The sequence below is a fragment of the Schistocerca serialis genome, chromosome 11, assembly GCF_023864345.2.
Source record: "Schistocerca serialis cubense isolate TAMUIC-IGC-003099 chromosome 11, iqSchSeri2.2, whole genome shotgun sequence".
Classification (NCBI taxonomy): domain Eukaryota; kingdom Metazoa; phylum Arthropoda; class Insecta; order Orthoptera; family Acrididae; genus Schistocerca; species Schistocerca serialis.
The window spans coordinates 83,291,511-83,315,479 of record NC_064648.1 but is presented as its reverse complement, the minus strand read 5'-3'; the positions used below and the strand labels follow the sequence as shown (position 1 = coordinate 83,315,479).

At 42.3% G+C, this 23,969-nt stretch overlaps 1 protein-coding gene across 1 annotated transcript in view; it reads left to right on the top strand.

Moving 5' to 3' along the window:
* The first annotated feature begins 5,602 nt into the window (after positions 1-5,602).
* Positions 5,603-23,969, top strand: part of LOC126426476 (uncharacterized) — a 33,414-nt gene continuing 15,047 nt past the window's right edge. The window contains exons 1-2 of the mRNA XM_050088387.1: positions 5,603-5,656; positions 19,852-20,039. Coding sequence (XP_049944344.1) covers positions 5,603-5,656; positions 19,852-20,039 — 242 coding nt within the window. The remainder of the gene's footprint in view (positions 5,657-19,851; positions 20,040-23,969) is intronic.

Genomic DNA, 23,969 nt, shown 5'->3' with positions numbered 1-23,969 from the left:
CACGTCTGACATTGTAACTGATGAGGGAAGCAAAACTTGGAAAATAAAATGGACACATTCATAGGCCCTGAAAGGAAAAACATCCGGAAATGTAAAATTCTGCAAAATGTTCGGAATATTGAGAAAAATAAGAGTAAGTTGCAAAGAAAGACAGGTAATACGTACAAGAACCAAGAGGGAACAATAAGGTTGCATGACCAAGAACATAATGCTGTCCCATCGTCCTACCAAAGTATTTGGTATGTTCCATTCTTCACCGATTCTGCTGAGAACCTCATCATTTCTTTTCTTATCAGTCCATCTAATTTTCGACATTCTTCTCTAGTACCACATATCAAACGCTTCAGTTCTCTTCTGTCCCGGTTTTCCCACTGTCCATGATTCACTTTCATAGAGTATTGTGCTCCAAACTTACAATATGAGTTACTCGTCCTCCAACTAAAACCGACATTTAATTGGATAGATAAAAAAAAAACTACTCACTAAGCAGCAGCAGAGCACACACATAAAAGACTGTTGTGATAGACAAGCTTTCTGGCCAGTGGCTCCTTCTTTCGGTAGGAGGGTTGAAAAGGAAGGAAGAAGGGTGAAGGAAAAGGACTGAAGAGGTCTAGGAAAATGGGTAGATTTTGGGAAAGTCACCCAGAACCACAGGTCGGGGGAGACTTACCGTACGAGATGAGAAGGGAAGACTAATTGTTGGGGACTGCATCGGACGAGATTTGAAAACCTGAAGCTTAAAGGTAGAAGACGAGGTGATATGTACGACAGAGATTACTGCTAAGACATTTACCATAAGTTATGAAGAGTAAGAAGCTAAGTGCATTGTACATAACAGAGGTGGGGTGGGCGGTGAAAAATAGATGGGAAAGACAATGAAAGATGCAGGAAACTGAAATGGAGTGAAGCAAAGAGCAGTTACACTGATAAAAAGCTGAGCGGCGAGAACCAAGGACATGTTGTAGAGCTAGTTCCCACCTACATAGTTCTGGGAAACTGGTGTCTGGGGGAAGAATCCAGATGGTGAAACAGGCGCCGAGGTCACGAATGTCATGCTGTAGAGCACGCTCTGCCACAGGATATTGTGAGTTGGCAGTGTATACCCTCACCCTATACCCATTCATCCTAACTGATAATCTGATGGTAGTCATGCCTATGTAGAGGGCTGAACAGTGTTATAATAGCTGGTATATGACTTGTGTCGTTTCGCAGCTGGCTCTCCCTTTGATAGAATATGTTTTGCCAGTTACAGGGCTTTTATAGGTGGTGATAGGAGGACACACTATTATTAACTTGTGATCACTGTTTTAGCAGTAATCTCTGTCTTGCAAGCTCTCAGGTTTCCAAATCTTGTCCGATGCAGTCCCCAACAATCAGTCTTTCCTTCTCATCTTGTACGGTAAGACTCCCTGACCCGCTGTTCTGGGTGACTTTCCCAAAATCTCCCCCTTTTCCTAGACCTCTTCAATCCTTTTCTTCACCCTTCTTCTTCCCCCCTCAACCCTTCTGCCTGAAGAAGGTGCCACTGGTTCCAAAAGCTTGCCAATCACAACAGTCTTTCATGTGTGTTCTGCCGCTGCTTCGTGAGTTGATTCTTTTATCTATCCTATTAAATAATTTTATGAATAATTGTTTGTTTTCGTTGTTACAAAACTGACATTTGATGTTAGTTGACTTCGTTTGGCCAGGAACATTCGCTTTGAACGTTCTTCTCTACTTTTTATGTTCTCTTTAACTTGTCCATTATGAGTTACTTTTTTCTCAAGGTAGCAGAATTCTTTCAGTTGGTCTAGATCCTTGTCTACAGTTCTGACCTTAAGTTGAACACTGATCCCATTTCTGCTAGAGTTCATTAATTTAGTCTTTCTTCGGTTTAGTCTTAATTCATAGTGTGTACCCTGTCATTGATAGCCTTTCAACACAAATTTTAATTCCATTTCTGAACCTCTCATTCCTACTTCGATGTACAGATTGAATGGTAGGGGCGATTACATTTATGTCTTTCACCTTTCCTAATTTGAGCTGTTATTGGTCTTCCTGTTTTATCCTCTTGTTTGATGTACATATTGCACGTAACCCTTCTTTTGCTAGAGGTTACACCCATTTTCCTGAGAGTTTCGGAAATCCTGCATCATTTTAAAGTATCGTGGTATTTTTATCTAACTACAAATCCTACGGACGTTTCTAGATTTGTCCCTAAGTCTCGCTTTAATCATCAATCGCCAACCCAGAAGTCCTTCTCTGATGCCTTTACCTTTCCTAAAACCAAATTGATCGTAATCTAACACTTCCTCAATCTTCTTTCTCCTCTTATACACATATTCTTGTCAGCAACTTGAGTGTGAGAGCTCTTTAGGTATTTCTGCGGATGTCCTCGCACTTATGTGCCCTTGCAACACACAGAACTATATGAATGATATTTTACTGAGATACTGATTGTTTATCTCGAGAACCAATTTGAATAATAATTTGGCTTCCAAATTTCTCAAGAATTTTCGAAATTCCTAAGAACTGTTCCACATGCCTTCCACATGATTTGATCGCGAGTCTTCCTAACCCCTGTTTGTTTCTGTGGGCTGCAGAGCTAGGCATCTCGACGACCGCTGCTTCCCGTGAAGTCTCACGAGGCCACCTGAGGACAGAGCAGCGTCGACCTGACCGCCACAGGCAAAAGCGACTCCCGCCGCTGAACACCACAGAACGCCCTACACTATGCTGCTTGTGGTGTGGTGTCAGTGGTAGCCACAGATCTCAACCCAGGTTACACCGGTCTGTCTGTGATGGCTGGTAAACTTCTCAGCTCTCTGTTGTCTCCACCCCAACCTGTGGCTATACATTCTGCAGTCGTTGCCCTACAGCCAGATGCCAGTGTAATGTGTCGGTACGATGCTCTCAAGTCCCTCATGCCGATGATTCGTTTTTTTACAGAGACATAAAGATGCACGTTCCTTCGACCTTCTCTTTTGCGATTTGTCGCTGAGTAATCCCAATAGCATTAGGAACACAATAAACATCGTGTACACGCATCATTCTCCATCTGTAGCAATCTCTTTTCTGTACCGAAAATAAGCTCGCATAAGGACGAAATGCGAAAAATTTCGCACAGGCATAAAAATAATGCAGTATTTTTCTTAAAGACGTCGTATCTGCCATTAACTGTAACATTATTTGTTTCCACGACTACAGTTTCGATCCTATGCCCTTTATACAGGTATATATATATAACCGAAAAGTGAAGGGCAGATGGCATGTATAGAACGCCACTATCATCCCATACATGAGGCAGTTATATTACAACAAGTGTTATAAACTGTACGTCACTTGCATTGGGCCACTGGAGGTGTCAAAATTTACGAATCTTCTGATGTGTGTATATCTCACTGTTGTCTCTGTATGTTGAGTCTCCTAACTCCGAGTGTACATCAACTTTAGATGAGCGTAAGGATCATAGTTATGGCATAAGGTAAATTTATTGTTACTGATGTTAACTTCACTAACATGAATCCCCCCAAATCACTGTTCATGTTGTTTACATGACAACTGAGGCGGTTGGTGGGGAACATATTCACAAGTCGTTTCTTCTTTGTTCTTAGCAGTGATTATACATCCCACAGTAAACGTTTTGTATCAGAGTATCAACATCGTGATTACGATACAATCATTTGGTGTAAAGAAATAAGATAAGACATTTCTTTATTTTGATGGGGCGTAATAGTACATATGGTATCCATCGTCAAAGGCTTGCAGTAGCTTGGCTGCTCATGAAACCATGGCAGTAATAATCATATATATGTAATTTTACATATGTAGTCATTGTACCATATTACATCACAAAGGCATAAATCGCCTTCACAACAACTTTCGTACATGAATTGATCCACTGGACAAATAAAAAGAAAAAGGAGTACAAAAATGAGATAAAAACATGTGATTGGATACTTGTCACAAATTACAGAACATTATGTGTATCACCATGTAATTGCGGTATGTACTGTTAATATGTAAGGTATTGTACCAGTACAAATATAGTCATACATTTCCATGGTCCTTAGAACGTTTAGGCCGAGAATGGCTTTTTCAGCTACACTTGCAAAACACCTTATTCATTTTTTTACTGAATTATTAAAATGTATTACTTATGTTAAAATAAATACACCCTAATTATAAATACGTGTATGAGTGGACGTAATTCTCCTCATTTCTATACATATCATACAACTCACGGGAAACGTCGTAAAGACTACTCATATTATAAAACCAGCATAGACACGATTCTGTGCAAATCGTTACGTCCTATGCTTCTCAGTAAGTCAAAGTCAAATAGCCGAACTATACATCCTCATTAATGTTACTTTCTATTATTAGCACATAAAACTGACTGGAATTTATCTCAAGAGCTCTTATTTCTTAAATCTGTCTTATTGTTGGGCAAGCCGTGTGGGTGATTTTTGAAATAGTTGTATATTTCCACCTCTTCAGGTATTTTGATACTTCTACCCTTAGGTTAATTTTTATTACTGGATCTACGTTAGGTGGTGGTACTCCTCTCTCTTTGCTTGATGTGCTCTTTAACTTTGTCGCTGGAATATGAGCTTTGTAAAGTCCGGTCTAGGTGTCTGTGCTGTAACTCATACGATTACTGACATTGTGTATTGATCTAGTTTCAAAAGGTAAATCCTACCTGCATACACTTTGTGGGTGCAGAAAGTGAAAGCTGTGCTTCCTACAGAAGTCTGATCCACTAGCTTGTTCACCAGTCCGTCGTCTCCCATCTTGTGCAGAACTGCAGGCCCAGGCGGCTGTTTTCCGGGAACGACTCTCCAGCTACTGGCGGGACTTGGCGCAGCTGCTCTCACTCGATGCGACCCTCGCCTCGCAGCTGTTGGTTCCCCTCGCATTCGAACGAATGGTAAGTGGAGTTTTCTTCCTCCTCTTATAAACTGTATTGTACGTACAGGGGGTGAGAAAATGACACACACCACCTGGTCAGTTCTTGGAGAGTGTTTCCCAGTTTACCTTCTTCACACTGTAGCTATCTTTGGCTCTCCAGTTCTAATACTAAACATCTGGAAGAATTCTGAACCAACCTCTACTTCTGTGAGCCTTTTGGGGCTATGATACAGGGAGGCTAAGCTCGGAATGGTTAGAGATCGAAGAAAATCATCTGTATCTTTCTTTTCTCGTATTTGCTAGCTACTTCTTTAACAGATTCAGATAACTTTGCATCCAATCCTGCTTTACAAGCTGAAACATGTTAGCTTCATATTTAGTGGAGAGTGGTCTAGAGCCTCAGTGTGGCATTTCAAGTCTCCATCAGCATCTTCTCTTCCTAAGAATCTCTACTCCATATGGAAGGCCTGTAAAATTACTTCTCTCAACATGGAGGTTCGTCAACTTCAAATCTCGTAATGAACCTGTATACATACCACATAATTTATACAGTTCGTTACAACTGCTCAAACTCTTCCCACCTTAACATTCACGTGACCATTTCCCACGACTCCATGACCACACGATAGCGCAGCTGACACTTGTGGCTCGACGCCATTGGTGGTCCCCTGTGCTCACCACTGCCAGCCAGCACTGTCCGTATGACACGGCAATGCCCCAGCCGCCGCAGCCACAGAGGACGCGCGTCAATAACGAAGGTCCACCAGTTAGCGCGTGTTGCGTCAGCGAGTGGCTTTGTTAAAGGCACTGTGCTACTACAGTCACAAGCGGAATATCTAGTGAATGCGTCAAGGCCTATGAAAATGTGTGCCAGACTAACCTGAAAGCGGATGCTGCTTTCTGAGAGCACTCATCTTAGTCGTTAGCCTTTCTACACGTGTCTCGTGGCCTAACTCGAACCATTATCGAGTCTGAATTCTCTGTCTATGATTTAAGAACACTACCACCAGTGATTTTCCCACTAGCGAGAATAAAAGCTATGTGGTCTTAACACATGCACTGGACTCGCATTCGGGAGGACGACGGTTCAATCCCGTGTCCGACCATTCTGATTTAGGACATCGCCGACTTCCTTCCCCATCCTTCCCTAATCCGATGAGATCGATGACCTCACTGTCTGGTCTCCTTCCCCAAACAACCCAACCTTAACACATAGAATGGCCACTGTGCATTATGACTGTTTGGATTCTGACAGTAGTATACATGGAAAGCAAAAGGACGCAGTATGATCTGTGTCTTTGTGTAGCTTTTTGTGGCGTATGTAGCAACTTGGCCGTCCCTAAAGTGTCGTGTGAGCCTCATTTTGGATCCTTTGAGAAGAGAATTAGGAGATACCTGTTTTAGTGAACTGAAAAGGTTCTGGGTACATTAAATCTTTTTCCTATAAATATTACGGATGTTTGCTGGATGGTAATTTCAAACATTGATAGTTGCGGGTTCCGTATTTAAGAATGGTTTCTGCCGACATCGTATCATGTCCTGTCATTGCATCTAGTTTTCGTTACCATCATCCATGCATTTCACTGCAGCAAAGGCAATTTACCTGATACGTATCCAATATTTTGTAGTTAGTACCTAACAGCTTCCGAGAATGTTTAAAGGACGACTTCTTTATTACATTTGCGGTGCAGCGACGCTTCGTTGATCATACACTGCACCTGCTTAGGAAAAGTGTAATTGCGAAAAGTTATTCCGTGAAACCAATGTTGTACAGATAGTTTCGATTTAAAGACACACTTTGCTTTCTGAATGAAACTTAAGTCTTCAGACAGCTGCAGCAGTCTTGAGGTATTCGTATTCGAGATAATTCCTCTCGTGGTTCTTCACTACAGCCCCGCAGAGTAGTACGGCAAAGCGTGCTGTGGCCCAGGTAACGACGCCGCTTACGATTTTGACCCTGTGCCCCTGGTAACTGGGCTCTCACATAATACTGTGTACAAATATGTATGTATGTATGTATGTTCATAATAGTTCAAATGGCTCTGAGCACTATGCGACTTGACTTCTGAGGTAATCAGTCCCCTAGAACTTAGAACTGCTTAAACCTAACTAACCTAAGGACATCACACAAATCCATGCCAGAGGCAGGATTCGAACCTGCGACCGTAGCAGTCGCGCGGTTCCAGACTGAAGCGTTTAGAACTGCTCGGCCACACCGGCCGGCATAGATTAGGTCTAGATGGCAGAAAGCGCAGTGGCGCCATGGCAAGGACGACGGATTCAACGTATTGGAAGGTGCAGATTCAAAAGTATGCACCACCTTCCAATTCACTGCTCCTGCAGAACGTGGGAAATTCTGAATTTTATTTTTCGTTTTCTATACTGCTTATCGACGTACGGGTAAGAGTCGTCTGCAGTAACGTGTCACCACTACAGTGAGTTTGGGTTGGGCCGTACGCCGGGCCCCCTACTGTGTGGACTCGGCCCGTGTCGCTCGCTGGCCTCCCTCGCCCTGTGTTGCTGTGACGCCCACAGCCGGGCTGTCGGAAGCGCGAAGCGGCTCAGACCGCAAACGGGATGTTAGCTGCCCGCTGACCGCTAACCGCACGCTGTCACAGCGAGGACGTGACGCACGTCCCACACACACACACACACACACACACGCACACACACACACACACACACACGTAAACGCGTGCAGTATTCCTGGCGCACATCCGCAAAGCTCTACTTACGCAAATACGAATTGGAGGCGATAAATCGCGATCCCGTCTAGAACTGGTCGGCCATGTATGTATGTATGTAAATTTAAAATATATTGTATTCGAAAAGGATTCCTTTTATCTCGGGCTCCTGCCATCAATATAAAACTGATAAAGGAGGTATTTCATTCAAAAAATATGAAAAAGAAGAGCAACTGTATTGTGAAAACAACTGAAAGCTTTTTAATTTCCATTTTTTCTTGTATTTGTGATATACGTAACAGTTTTGTTATTTCGTAATTGATTCATTACAATATACACATTCTTTTGTGAATAAGGTAATTTTTCAATTTCCAATGTCTATTAAAAACTTATTAGTAACTCAGAGAGAGAGAGAGAGAGAGAAGTTTTCAGTGTGTACATACTTAGAACAGCAACAGCAATGGCAGCTCAAAAACAATACACACACACACACACACACACACACACACACACACACACACACGCACCATGAACATATAAAATACTTTCTTTACACGGATGCATATTGTACATGTTCCACACGAAATATATACTCTCTCTCTCTCTCTCTCTCTCTCTCTCTCTCACACACACACACACACACACACGCACACATGGACGCACTCAGCGTGCAATGAAACATTCGTAATCTCAAACATGCAGTCAGAACTGTGACAAACAGCTCATCAAACTATTCCACACACACCCAGTTAAGTGGAACACCTTTTTACTAACAAATAAACCCACCCAGACACATCAGTAAATAGTCTGGGTGCAGCAGATTTCCACACCTATGCCCGCCGATGAACCACTTGTGATCGTGATAGGACACCCCTGCTTCCAGCTGGAATTGCAGTATATACCTCTGTATATAACCTCAGTCGGAAGGTCTCCTGATAAGCATTTGTACTGCAGCGCCAATGACCTAGAGGAGGCACCTGTTGAAGTCCCTGAACGTGAAAGTCTTTCAGGCTGAGCAAATCGCCGTCTCTGTCATGCAGACTTGTGGGATAGTCCAGCTCTACCTCTAGGACATATCCCTCAACAGCATCAGCAGCCACATATTTGATCCCTTTCCCCAGTCTGGTCATTTCCCCTTTGGACATCAATGAGAGCCCTTGAAAAGGGAGTCTTTGTTGCACGGTTTGCCTTTAGAGACAGTTTACATCCAGGTACAGGAGAAACTGAAATCGTCAGACAACCTGTACTCCCCCTCGATTATTTGCAAGTTATTTGCCTTGGCATACCTGCGCACACATTGGCAAAGTCACTCGTGGACGGCATGTTCCAGGAAGACATGCATTTCAACGTTGGTCAAGAATCCGATGCTGGCTTGTGTCTTTCTTAACATGGCATCCCACGAAATCTCAGTCATATGCTACAGAACTTCTCGAAGATGTTGCCGGTCAGATGTACATTCGTGTTCATCATTTTACATGTTCTGATAAATCAGAGATGCCGAAGTCCTGCTGTTCATTCACCAAGTGCCCGTTCTTTCCATTCATTATGGAAATGCCTCTTAGTTTACTAGAGAATCCAGATATTCGTATGGAAAGACCCCTTCTCCGTCACTAGTTGAAACTCGTGAAACTCTACATCATCGAGAGAAGTGGCTCCCTTTGCTAAGAATATCTCCAGGACGCGTTGGTTCAGCAAATTTCTAAAGAGACGTGGGCATGAAGCGTTGTGAATCCAGGAAGTGGTGTGATCCTCTTTCAAGCGGCATGTATTTGTCAACGGTGTCAGCAATGACACTGATCTTATCATCCTGCTACCCAGACTCGTCAAAGTGCTGAACTAGAAAGTGGGCATCATGGTCACTGAAATTGTGGAAAAGATGGCTGTGTGCTGTGGCAGATGGTACTTAAAGTTACATGGGTTGTCAGCTGCACTCTGGGACTTCCCTGTTACGTGGCAACAGTCTCTACAGGGAGCTTCCTCACCTCTGTCCAGTCACAGTCCCCAGATATAACGATCAGCTGCCTGCTTGTACAGTGCATCATTCTCCTTCACGTTGGTCATGAGGACGTTTTCACTATAAATGTTATAAACATCCCGTACAAGACTTTCAAGCTCAGTGAGCAGCCATCTCGCACTATTCCCTTGACATAAGATTTTAATTTTAGTGCACAGAACTTGATGGGTAGCCACATATCGTATGCATCATTTTGTGACAGTGATACGGGAGGCAGAGGCACCACGTTCACACTGTACCACAGGAGCTAGGAGGCGCTCTAAATCGACGTAAACGACAAAGGGACAGAAGTGTTGGTGAGAGGCATTCTTAAACTTCGAGAACCGTTTATCCTAGATAAGCATTTCCACACCTATTGTTTCAAATGGTTCAAATGGCTCTGAGCACTATGGGACTCAACTGCTGAGGTCATTAGTCCCCTAGAACTTAGAACTAGTTAAACCTAACTAACCTAAGGACATCACAAACATCCATGCCCGAGGCAGGATTCGAACCTGCGACCGTAGCGGTCTTGCGGTTCCAGACTGCAGCGCCTTTAACCGCACGGCCACTTCGGCCGGCCCTATTGTTTCCTGGCTCTAGCAGTCAATCAGGCGTCTTTCAAGATACATGCTCTTGGTAAACGACTTGAGACATCTACAGCAAAAATATCTTGCTCCTTTTTTGTTTTCATTTCAGAGGAACGTAGGTGGGACATGCATTTTATCGAAACGTTGTGTTGCTTATCGTCTTCAGAGATTAGCAGCAGGTCTACACTTTTTGGATGTTTCTCGGCTAATATGGACAAGAAGAGGGGACCACCTAATTTACGCTCGACTTCTTTGTCGATGTGCCACACAGCGTATTAATGTTTGTCTTCTTCTTATGGCTTTCCTACATTCGGCCATAAACGAGAAATTAGAACGTCACTGGACATCGGTTGTTCGTTGTGTATCTGTATGCCCTGTATTTTTTGGTTAATTTCTATCATTAGTGAGAAGCAACCATGGAAATCAATTTAAATTCCTCTCTTCATGATTCTGGGCATTAGGATGCTTTTTGTTAGCAGTATATACTTTTGAAGAGAGATGTAACTGGACCCCACAATAAGTTGATCAAAATCTTATGAACTTAAATCAAGGCAGAGCATACAGCTGAGTGTCTTACAGGACCCCCTTTCCTGCACCTCAGAAAAGTGACTCAGTATGACCACTCTGGTATCGACTCAGCCCATGATGTCACGACAGCTCTCCCCCTAACTTGGACAATGCTCTTCCCCTCAACAACATGTCGAACTCCTCTGCACACAAGAAGGAGAAACAGACGCAGTTGATAAGTATCTAAGGAAGGAGAAATAAAAATCCGTATTCGTATAATAATAATAATAAATTCTGAGTACTTACAAGTAAAACTGCTGTTATGTTCATTACTGGAATACACTTCCAGCAACTCATCATCAGTGGGCATGTTTGTCATTTTATTATTATTTATTTTATGGCCTTCATTGGACCACTGTAGTCAAAAATACAAAGTTCTAAACAAGTTGTTACACATGGATACAATCTGGTTCGACAATAACTTAATATATTTAGGTAATATAATTATTAGACGCTATTCTTATATGAAAGGTGTTTTGCTCTTCTGTCTGCCCAATATTTCTTCATTCTTTCAGATATTTTCTTTCTTTCTTCATCTGAGACAACTCTTCCTGTACTCCTTTTATTGATTTTCATTTGTAGTCTGGTTTGCGGGTCTTGCAGTATTTTGGTTTTCTCTGTCTTGTTTTTTAGGTCATCTACTGTAATTTGAAGTTATTTTATATCTTCCTTAATTTCTGTGATCCATTTAATGTCGCTCTTGCTATTCCACAATTTTTGTATTATTTTTTTACTAATTCTGTTTTCTGGAGTTTTCATCAGATGTCCAAAGAATGAGATGCGTTTCTTCCTGATTGTGCTCATGACTGGTTCTATTTTCTTATATACTGTTTCATTTGATGCTATTCTCCAGTGTCCATTTATTTTATACTGTTTATTTATACATGTCCTAATTATTCTTCTTTCTATTTTTAGTATTCTGTCAATTTCTGCTGTATTAGTTGTTTTGAAGATAGTTTCAGCTGCATATGTTATTTCTGGTTGTGTAACTGTTTTATAGTGTTTTAATTTTGCGTCTATAGATAGGTTTGTTTTGTTGTATGTAGTTTTGGTAATGTAATTTGCATAGTTCAGTTTTTTTATTCATTTTGCCATGATGGCTTCTCATTTAGATTGTATGTTATTATTTCGCCTAAATATTTAAATTTATCAACAATTTTGATTTCCTGTTCTCCTATTGTAATTTTGTTTCCAAGTGGTGGATCAGTTAGCATAATCTCTGTTTTTTCAAATGATATTCTAAGGCCTACTTTCTCTGCTATTTCTTGTAGTGATTTCACTTGTTGCCTGGCTTCTTGAACGGCGTTGGCTAGGAGAGCAAGATCATCAGCGAATCCCAAGCAGTTTAAGCTAATATCATCTTTTGCACTTCCAATTCTTATCCTCTTTGGATTGTCCTTGTACCATTCTCTCATTATGTATTCCAGTGCACAGTTGAAAAGTAATGGTGATAGGCAGTCACCTTGTCTTAAGCCTGTTTTTATAAGGAATGGTTCCGAAATTTCTCCTCTAAACTTCACTTTTGATGTGGTGTTGGTTAGAGTGAGTTGTATTATTTTAATTAGTTTTGTATGGAGTCCCAGATTTCTTAAAATTTTTAATGCTGAAGGTCTGTGGAGACAGTCATATGCCTTCTTAAAATCTACAAATGTTATTGCCAGAGGTTTGTTCCGTTTCTTGTAGTATGCCATAATCAATTTTAAACTAATTATCTGCTCTGCACAGCTTCTCCATGGTCTGAAACCTCCCTGACATTCCCCTAACTCCTGTTCTAATTGCTCCTTGATTCTTTCATATAGGATCTTGGATAGAATTTTATATGTGCAATCTAGGAGAGAGATTCCTCTGTAGTTGTCTGGGTTGCTCTTATCTCCCTCTTTGTGTAGTGGGTGGATGATAGCTGTGGTACAATGTTCGGGAAATTGTTCTGTTACCCAAATTTTTGTTAGAGCCATGTGTAAGGAGGTCTTGACTGTGTCACTTGCATATTTCCACATTTCAACAAAAACCTGATCTTCTCCACATGCCTTATAATTTTTTGTTCTTTAAGAATTTCTTCTACTTCTTGGAGAGTTGGAGGGTCTAGTTTGTTAGGTTTGGTTTTTATTGGGGTATTTATGTTGATTTGTAAGGGTTCTTTGGGTTCCTCGCAATTCAGAAGTTTGTAAAATGCTTTTGCCGTGATTTCTGCATTTTCCTTGTTACTGTGTGTCATTCTTCCATCTTCATCTTTCAGTATTAGTGCCCGCATCTCGTGGTCGTGCGGTAGCGTTCTCGCTTCCCACGCCCGGGTTCCCGGGTTCGATTCCCGGCGGGGTCAGGGATTTTCTCTGCCTCGTGATGGCTGGGTGTTGTGTGCTGTCCTTAGGTTAGTTAGGTTTAAGTAGTTCTAAGTTCTAGGGGACTGATGACCATAGATGTTAAGTCCCATAGTGCTCAGAGCCATTTAGTATTAGTGTAGGGGTCTCATATTGTTGTAGTTGTTTCCCAAAGATTTTGTAGTAGTTCCTGGAGTTGGTTTTATGATAATTACCTTCTATAGACTTTATAATATCTTTATGAAATCCTCTCTTGATTCTTCTAATATTTTGAGTGAATTTTTTTCTTTCATTTTTTGGGTTGATGGCATTTTCTTCAGTTTTATGTGTTTGAAACTTTAACCATGCTTGGTGTCTATCTTCATGGAATTTGTCACATTCTGATGTCCACCATGCATGTATCCTTCGTGGATTCAAGGGAGCTAGATTCTCTGCTTCTTTTTTAAGTTTAGGCACTAGTTGTTCTAGATCATCTGTTAATTTGATGGTTTGTGTTATTTGTTGGTACTCATTATTTTTAATTAGCTGAGGTGGGTCAAACCTCCTTTTTATTTTATTAGTTTTTCCGGTCCTCTTCTTTAATGGTGTGAATTTGATTTTAATTTTAAGCATATAATGGTCTGAGCCTGTGTCCACTCCTCTCAGTACTTTAACATTGTGGATCTCCTTATGAAAATTTTTGTCCATACAGACATGGTCTAGCTGCCACTCGCCCTTCCTCCAGTCTGGATCCATGTTTTAAGTTTACTTGGCTCCCTCTTAAAGTATGTTGATTTAGATATAAGGTTGTGTTCTCTGCAGAGTTCTACAAGTCTTTGACCGTTTTTGTTTGTAAATTTATGTGGACTCAATTTTCTAATTATATCTTTATATTTCCTTTCTTTTCCCAACTGAGCATTGAAATCTCCCAATAAGATTTTTACATTCTTTTTATTTACTCTGTTCACAGTTTGTTCTAGAAGGTCTCAAAATTTATCTACCTCTTCCTTAGTTTTTGTTAGACAATTTCTTTCATTTGTTGGGGCATGAGCATATTATTGTATAGGTTTTATTCATTGTTTTAAAGCTTAGAGTCGCAATTCTTGGTGATACTGCTAGGAAATCCGTTACTGAATCTATTATTTTTACGTTTACTAAAAACCCTGTTCCAAACTGGGGACATTGTTTCATTGCCCTCGGTCCTGGTTTCCCATTATAAATTCTGTATCCTTGCGATTCGAATGGGTCCTCTGTGGTGTTTCTCATTTCTTGGATCCCTGTTATTAAAATTTTTTGTTTATTTAGTTCATCTGTGAGCTGCTTGAGTTTTCCGGTCTGAAGTAGTGAGTTTATGTTGTGTGTTGCTATATAATTTATTTGCTCATGTTTAATCTTCTTTTTGTGTTTTAGTGTGCATTTGGATGGTTGCAAACGCTCCGATTCGTTGCTGTCTTCTAGTTGACTACCCACCGAATCCGATGTAGCCTTTTCCTGTCCTTTTGAGCAGGACGGTGGAAATTTTTTCCTAAAAGACCTTTCCATTTTTGACTGTCGAAGGTTGTCAACCTTAGTTGGAGCAAGCTCCGATTTACAACTCCGGTTGTTAACCGCAGAGGGTGTGTTTGGTCCGCGAGAGCTATTTTATTTCAGTCAGGTCCGCCAGTAAACCGGTGAGGACTTCCCTATCCGCCACCTGGGACGCGCCACGTAGGAGTATCACCTCTCCTCCTACTATGACAGCATAGTAGGTTCGTGGCATGTTTGTCATTAAGGGCATATCCAGCATGGGTACTAGAGGAGGTGTATGACGTCGGCAGGGGAATGTGTCTGAAAGAATATGGACAAACCCAAACGTAAACACAGGTGCAAAAGAACTAGTAGCAGGTGGTCGTGTCAAAACACAGATATTCGCATTGAGAACATCTACAAACTAGAGCATCTCAAAAATAACAAACAAAAAATTTAATACTGTAGAATAAGCGATATCTGCCTCTGAACAATCGAAGTCGTTCCCCAGAGATCATCATCATCGTCATCATCATTATCAGCTGCTGGGTTCAGATCCCACAGCGAGTAACGCCTGCTCACACCTAGAAAAGAAGAAGTAGAACTCATAAGAATCACTTACACTACTAGCCATTAAAATTGCCACACCAAGAAGAAATGCAGATGATAAACGGGTATTCATTAGACAAATATATTATTCTAGAACTGACAGTGATTACATTTTCATGGAACTTCGGTGCATAGATCCTGAGAAATCAGTACCCAAAACAACCACCTCTGGCCGTAATAACGGCCTTGATACGTTTGGGCATTGAGTCAAACAGAGCTTTGATGGCGTGTACAGGTACAGATGCCCATGCAGCCTCAACACGATACCACAGTTCATCAAGTGTAGTGACTGGCGTATTGTGACGAGCCAGTTGCTCGGCCGTCATTGACCAGACGTTTTTAATTCGTGAGAGATCTGGAGAATGTGCTAGCCAGGGCAGCAGTCGAACATTTTCTATATCCAGAAAGGCCCGTACAGGATCTGCAACATGCGGTCAGGAATTGTCCTGCTGAAATGTAGGATTTCGCAGGGATCGAATGAAGGTAGAACCACGGATCGTAAGACATCTGCAATGTAACGTCCACTGTTCAAAGTGCCGTCATTGCGAACAAGAGGTGACCGAGACGTATAAGCAATGGCACCCCATACCATCACGCCGGGCGATACGCCAGTATGGCGATGACGAATACACGCTTCCAATGTGCGTCCACCGCGATGTCGGCAAACACGGATGCGAGCATCATGATGCTGTAAACAGAACCTGGATTCATCCGAAAAAATGACGTTTTGCCATTCGTGCACCCAGGTTCGTCGTTAAGTACACCATAGCAGGCACTCCTGTCTGTGATGCAGCGTCAAGGGTAACCGCAGCCACAGTCTCCAAGCTGATAGTCCATGCTGCTGCAAGCGTCGTCGAACTGTTCGTGCAGATGATTGTTGTCTTGCAAATGTCCCCATCTGTTGACTCAGGGATCGAGACGTGGCTGCACGATCCATTACAGCTACGCGGCTAAGATGCCTGTCATCTCGACTGCTAGCGATACGGGGCACTTGGGATCCAGCACGGCGTTCCGTAGTACCTTCCTGAACCCACCGTTTCAATAGTCTGCTAACAGTCATTGGATCTCGACCAAATCTAGCAGCAATGTCGCGATACGATAAACCGCAATCGCGATAGGCTACAATCCGACCTTTATCAAAGTCGGAGACGTTATGGTACGCATTTATCCTCCTTACACGAGGCTTCATAACAACGTTTCACCAGGCAACGCCGGTCAACTGCTGTTTGTGTATGAGAAATCGGTCGGAAACTTTCCTCATGTCAGCACGTTGTAGATGTCGCCACCGGCGCCAACATTGTGTGAATGCTCTGAAAAGCTAATCATTTGCAATTCATCACGCTTCTGCTCTCCCCACTAACATTACTCACACATAGCGCATTGCGACAGTGCCCAGCGTGTTGGTACACATTTGAACATGCCCCTCACAACTTGTTACTACTCTCATTACTTACCAAGCGTGGACGCAAGGCAGCACAAACGGGTTTATTTCTCGTAAGAAAAGAACTTCCACATATTAAACGAGTGGTATTGTGCTGTGACAGAAATGCGCGAAATGGAATATGCTGGCTGCAAGTAGCTGCTGATCGGCTACGTTTTGAGTGACACATTGCAGAAACTTGGGAAATCATCTCGACAGTTCTCCAAAAAGAGTGTAGATGTCACCTGATAATAAACACAGGTGACAAAAGAACTATAAAAAATGAGCTCGGGAGTATCTAAACAAGTACAAAACTTTTATTAAGAAAATAATATTTGCACATATCTGCAACACAAGTAAATCCATTTTGCTCTCCAGCACCATGCACTTGCTTAAGGTGTCTTCCTAACATACAGTTGAATGATTCCAAATTCAGGATGGCAGTGTTCTTGAAAATATCCCACATTCATACCACCACCTCACGACCTTTGACTGCATGACGCTCTCTCTGTGATCACAGTTTCGGAGTGATGTCAGCATATCCTGATAGGTCATTCCTGTATCGTGGCGGCTACTGCGATAGTGGAATCGAGTGAATCACGCTACTGTCTTCCAAGACATGTCACACTTTATTGTTCTGAGCAGCTGGGCAGAAGTGACAACTGTGTAGAAACTTGACGAAACACAGACTGAGTCGATGTGTGTGACAACAGCTACATCTTTAATCATCTTTAAACATGAAGCGGCCGCACTCGTCGTGGAGGCCTCGCCCGTGAGCAACAATGTTGTACCAGGAGGCAGGCAGCTTGGACCCTGGCAAGCAGGTCTTCAGCTGTATCTACAGGTGTTTCGTACACCTACATCTTGGCATAACCTCAGAGAATGAAGTCGAGGGTTGTAAGATCCAGCGATCGCAATGGCCATCAGAGAAGACCCCCCTTTCCAGTCCTACAATGAGTGTGAGTATTCTTCAGGTGCGTGGTGCTTGCAAACATTAACATCAAAGTGGAATGATCTTGGATAATGCCCTAAAATACCTTGACTGAGAATCTTTGCTGTTGGCCTCCGATATGGGTGGCGTGGGTGTTGTCCTCATTCTAGATCTGCCTGTTTGGCTTTTGAAAACAACATCACGGATGAATGAGGCCTCATCCACAAACAATACAAACTGTATGAAGTTGCACAGTACAGCGCTGTGAACTATACTGGATTGACACAAGCAGACATAGGGCTCAAAGTCCGTTCGTCCCCGTGCTTGCACATTTCATCTTTGATTACTCATTGTGCACTGTACACAGCAACACACCTCACCATGAACACGACACAAGCTATCTGATGCAATGGACAGCTGACAGCAGGGTCAGTGGTGTCCTTGCGGCACAGGTTAACGCGCCTGTGCGATGCTAGAGTGCTGTGAGACCAATTGTGTACAGTATGTCTGTCTGGTGGACAGGTGTGTACACTGTTTATCAGATGCTACTGTTCGAGTGCACAACGGACACCCGAGATCTTTGCCAGAGTGTGAAGAACTGCAGGCATCATTGTAATACATGCATTAATTCAGACTGACAGTCGTTGCTTTGAAGAATTACCATGAGCTACATTGTTGTTAGGTGGTGTATGCTGTGTATGCCCTTAACACAATAAATATGCACTTTCGAGTATTGGTTCCCTATCTCAATATAATCTATTGTGGAACCACTGTCACCTGTTTCAGTGTTCTGTACAAACTCCCCATCCTGGGAATGGAGATTTCCAATAATTTTTGCCTGTTATCGACACTTTGTAACTTTACTGGCAGGATACTGGTCCCAGGAATACCAAGATCGGTTAAAAAATTCTACGTTATTTCCTCAGCCCAGCCCAAACAAACAAGAACAAGCAAGCAGAGGACTTCAGTTTATGTATGTAGGGAGAGAAGATTTAATAACATATTTCTGTTTACGTACTAAATCATGAATACAACATACAATTTATTTTTGGATGCAGTAATGTTCGTATGTTATACTTTCAACAGGTGATGAATACAATGTATGTCCAAATCGAAAACGACATTTTTATGTGATATAATTACAAGTTAACAAGTTTCAGATTTTTTGCTTTACTTGTACCGGAAAACTTTGTTGTTGCCAAATCTCATGATTCCAAGCCAATGGAGGGCACCCTTTAGGTTTCGATGAGTGAGTTTTCGATTATCAAAACACGAGACATAAACAGCCATATCTGTTGACTGGACTCAGTTATAAGCTTACAATTTTTACGCCGCCAAGGGTCCACATACCTTTGTATGTGACATAATTTGAACATGATACCCAGAACTGATCCAGAGAAAAAGATTCCCAACAGATGGACAGACAAATAGACAGACTGATAAAAAATAATACGAAAAGTATTTTCTAGAGTTATATAGTTACCAATTATGGATTTTAAGATTTTTTCCTTTATTTGCACTGTGAAATCTGGCTTCTTCCAAAATGTCATGATTCTAAATCAACAGGGAGCACCTTATAGATTTTTATGAGTGATTTTTCAAGTATGAAAACGTGTAATTAAATGGCCATATCTTTATTGCATTGGCTTAGAAGCCTAAAATTTATACAACGCCAAAGGAGCATAGACCTTAATATGTGACATAAATGTGAAATTCGTACCCGAAAATGGTCAAGAAAAAATGATCTTAACACTCGGACAGTCAATACATTCCTTTCAATCTGCAATATTCGAGACGTGTTCAGATACAGATGACATCGTGTTAGATGACGAGCAACAAACGCTAATTTTCGGCAAAAGCGATCAGCCAGGCAACAGACAAACGCTACAAAATTTTGAGTCAAACTGACATTTCGTGTGTGCACAATTAACTCAGATAATGTTTCAGATATGGAGCGGCTGATGTCTATCATTGCGTTTGTAGAAGGTCATAACATGTGTTCAAGTTTCTCACAGCGTTGGTAACGAGTAGGATTTTGATGGATTTGTCAACAGTCTGGCCATTCTATTTTCAAAAACGGTCAAAAGTTTGAATAGAATCTCCTCAGAGTTCCAGCCACGCCATGTGGCTTTACACGTAGGAACTCGACACTGCTGGCAGCTCCAGAACATTTCAGTTGGATACATCGTCACGGGAGTATACATTCATATATTCAGACGTCTGTAATGTCAACTACCAAGAAATATCTGCACCTCTCTTATCTGATGTCACAGTTTGAGAAATGTATTTATTTAATAAAACATCTGCTACCACAGGCTTGTGGATGTTATGAAAGTAATTTGAACTATTTTCTGTGTGTCTCAGGGTAACCACGCAAGTGATCAGCAACTCCACGGTTGGATTAAGGACATGGAACGTGTGAAAAACATGCTGCGCACGAAATTAACCGGATGGGTACAGGACTTGCAATTCGCCAGCAAACAGGTGGAGCACTACGAGGTGGTAGAAGACAAGGACGGGCCAGGGCACTTGATACTCAAGTATAGGCCAGGGTACACTCAAATGTCTGTCGTACTCACTATGGTTTATTGGAGTTTATCTCACTTTTATCCATGGAAGTATTCATTAGAGTTATAGAAAACACAGGGATCATTTAATTCAAAATGGAGTAAAGAACTAGCATTAATAGACAGTAGTGAAGGACATGGTTACAGAAACTCGTGATTTACAAGGGTTTTTGACTCCGTTTAGCCTTCGATATTTTGATTCGTATTGTGTCTTAAAATGTGCCACGTATTACGTAACAGACAAGCGGAGAAAACTGACGCAATAACTGATGTTACTGCTTTTACTAGAGAAAGTATTGATGGTTACAGATACTTCCGAAGTTTTCATAATTTATGGAAACAATGATGTGGAACCTGACACGAAAAGTGAGCGTGTCCTCGTCTTATTCGGGACAAAAAAAAAAAAAAAAAAAAAAAACACTTCGGGAGAAATTACGGTAATACCATGTAGTAGCGACTCTAGTCCAGATACTGGCATCCAGTCAGTGAGTAAAAGAGGCCACAAGTCATGTTCATCTCAATAGATGGAGGAAACATCTAAGCAGGGATGAGGGAAGATGGGAAGACGTCAGCAGAGGGCAGGAAGCGGATAGCCATCGTTCTTATATTGTGTCCTGTGGTTGGTGTGTTTAAATCAGTCCGTAGCATAGAGAGTAAATACTGGAGGTTGCGAGCGGGAGGAAAGCGGAATAGTCTCACGAGTGGTTGACATATGGGGCCGTGGATTGGAGTAGCGTAGGAGATATGTTGGCACTATGGAGGGTGACCAGGTGGCTTCCTACGTGGGAATGGGCAAGCTCCCAGCAGGCACCCCAGGTCTTGTGGCGGTGTTCTTGGATTATTTTAGGTGGCTTATTGTGGGATAGCTATGGAGGTCGAAGACGTGGATTAGGATTGACAGTTAGACTCAGTCGTGATTACTATCAATAGGATGAAAGACTTCTGCAGTTATATCTGAAGAGGTCGGTAGGGGAGTCACTTTGGAATGAGTGTGTCTGGGAAATGGACTAGGTCTTCTGAAACGAAGGTGATCAACCGACATCCACAGTTAAGTTCATCATGAGAATTGATGTGGGTAAACAGCTGTGGAGAGGCAGTGGTCAGTGTGAGAAACGAAATTATGTGCTATAGGATGATGACAGAGACAGGCAGTAGGACAGATCACGGTCAGGGTGGTAAAATACACACTCACTATAAAGTATTATGCAGAATGATTGAACATGATTTGTAGCCAACTGGAGCTGTTTTTGAGGAACGGTATTGTTACTCTACAATGTTTATTGTGTGGTGATTTTTGAGTTGCTACTCCACATCTGTCATCAGAACTATGAGTGGGTTACTGGTTCACTGTGTATAGACACATGCAGATAGTGTGACGGGATAAAACTATCGATATTGTGTCCGGCAGTGGGAATGAAGGCAACAGTGATTTCAAGACAGGGGTGCAGTACACAAAGGAAGCAGCTAATCGGATAGCAGAGTACTTGTGGAGAGTACATGGGGGGTTTCAGGCTAGCCAGTAGTTTGAGGTAGTCTCATGAACACTCGCCAGTTGGTTCACATTTAGGGAAATCAGATAGCTTTCAGAATAGTCAGTTCGACTCTAAAACTATTATCAGTCAACTGTCGAAGTATTTGTAACATAGTTCCCAAATTTACTCTCCTCCATGAACGTTCTCAGCCTCAAATTATTCTTGAATTGAGAGCTGGCTAAGACCCAAAGTAAAAAAAACTCTGAGATATTTAGCGAGTCTTGGAATGTTTATCGGAAAGACATATTTGACGCCGTAGGAGGGGAAGTGTTCATTGCAGCTGACAAAAAATATTCTCTTTACTGAGGTTGAATTCGAGTGCAATAGTGAAGTTACGTGGTCGCACATAACAGGACTAGGTGAAACCATAACAGTTGTTGGATGTTTTTACCACCCACCCGACTCCGCTAGGACAGATGTGGAGCCATTCAAAGAAGGTAAATAGTCAGCATTGCATAAATATCCAGATCACGCGACACTAGCTGGCGGTGACCTTAACCTACCGAGTATAGACTGGGACGTCTATGGATTCACTGCAGGTCGTGCAGACAGACAGTCTTGTGAGGGGCTTTCGAACACGTTTTCCGAAAACTGTGTTGAGCAGCTAGTTCGTCAGCCAGCACAAACAGGCAGGACCTTATCGATGGCGTGAGCATAGAGATGGGGATTAGTGATCATGATGTTATCATAGCGACTATGGTGACGAAAGTCAGTAAATCAGTCGAGAACGCTAGGAGAGTTGATATGCAGTTGTCAGGGTCTCACTTAGACAATAAAATACAATCACAAGTCTTATATAGTGTGATGTTACCAGAAAAATTAATAACTGGTTTATTGCAAACCTAGCGACCTGTTACTCGTAAGGAACGCATGGTGGGGCGCTTACGTGCTTGCCACGCGAGCAGACAGTTGTGCGCCGTATATAACCAAAATTATCTCGTGTTGGAGAACTGTGACAGAGTTCGGATTTGGTGTCATTTAATCTTCAGATTTCGTTCGCATAATGTGTTCAACTAACATCTATAACGGAAAATTTTTCCACATGTTGTAAATTCGGTAACATCGCAAGTAAATACATTTTCGTAAACTGTACGTAGTTGTTTTAATAATTTGTTGCTGCACATAAAATAAACAAAATGAAACGTAGTGCAACTCTGCCTGAACACACTGATACCGGTTCCAGACATGTCGCCCGTTTGAGCGAGCTGAATGAAACGTGACACTGCGCGTGCTTTCTGTGCCGGACACGGCAGACCACACACACCGAGAACTCAGCAGGGAGCAGAGGTAGTGAGAAAAAGGAACACTCTCGTCACAGATTATGACTTCGAATGTTTTGCTCGTAAGAGCTTTCTCAGAGGATGTCCTTTTGCTCCGAGAATCTTCTCCAGAGAACGTCGTCTTGTTTATTCGTACGACCCAGCGTGTTTACCTTCTGTTGGATGTCAGTATAAAGTCGAAAACCGGTGATGCAAGAGGGGAGGGGGTCACAGAGCTCCAGCGGCAGTGGTGCAGCTTGGGTACCGCCCTCCTAGTTCAGGCAGCGCACCATTTCGTGTCTCTTCTCTAGTTCACGTATCGTCATTTACAGTCGGTCATTTCTAAATTCCGCCAATCCACTTCATTACTGGACTCGCATGATACCTTTAGTAACGGCTCCAGCACTACAGGCCAAAGCCGCCTATAGCACACTGACCCTGCCTCTGTACCCTAATTGACGACGATTGCCTTCCGTGGTAGCGGTCTGCCTCGCTTATCGACACTCCACGTCCCTGTGGCGAATATTGATTGCGTCTTCTGTGGATTCGCCACTCTGTGTGCCAACGCACGTTCCCCCAAAATGAATATGACAGTCAGTATTGTAGTATTACTGCTGTGTAGTACATAGGCAAATTGTCCAGAAGTCTCCGGGCTTTCTTTATCATTTTAGTGGAGATTGTATGTTCATCTCAAATGGTACAAATGGCTCTGAGCACTATGGGACTTAACATCTGAGGTCGTCTATCCCCTAGAACTTAGAACTACTTAAGCTAACCTAAGGACATCACACAAAACCCATACCAGAGGCAGGATTCGAACCTGCGACCGTAGCAGCTGCGCGGTTCCAGACTGAAGCGCCTAGAACCGCTCGTTCACAGCGGCCGTATGTTCACCTCCTTCCTCCACTTCAATACTTTCTTTGGTTGCCTTATGAAATGAACGGTTCCATTGCGTTAAAAACAGCCCTTTCCCGAAATTCTTTGCCAAAAAAAAATCTCAGTATAATGATAATTCAGATCATTGTCAGTATGCATCTACTTCCTGGATCTGTGGCATGCAAACGATAAATTTTATCACGGCACGGATTCTGAGTCCCAGCTTGTCAGTGCAGTAGGTGTGGTAC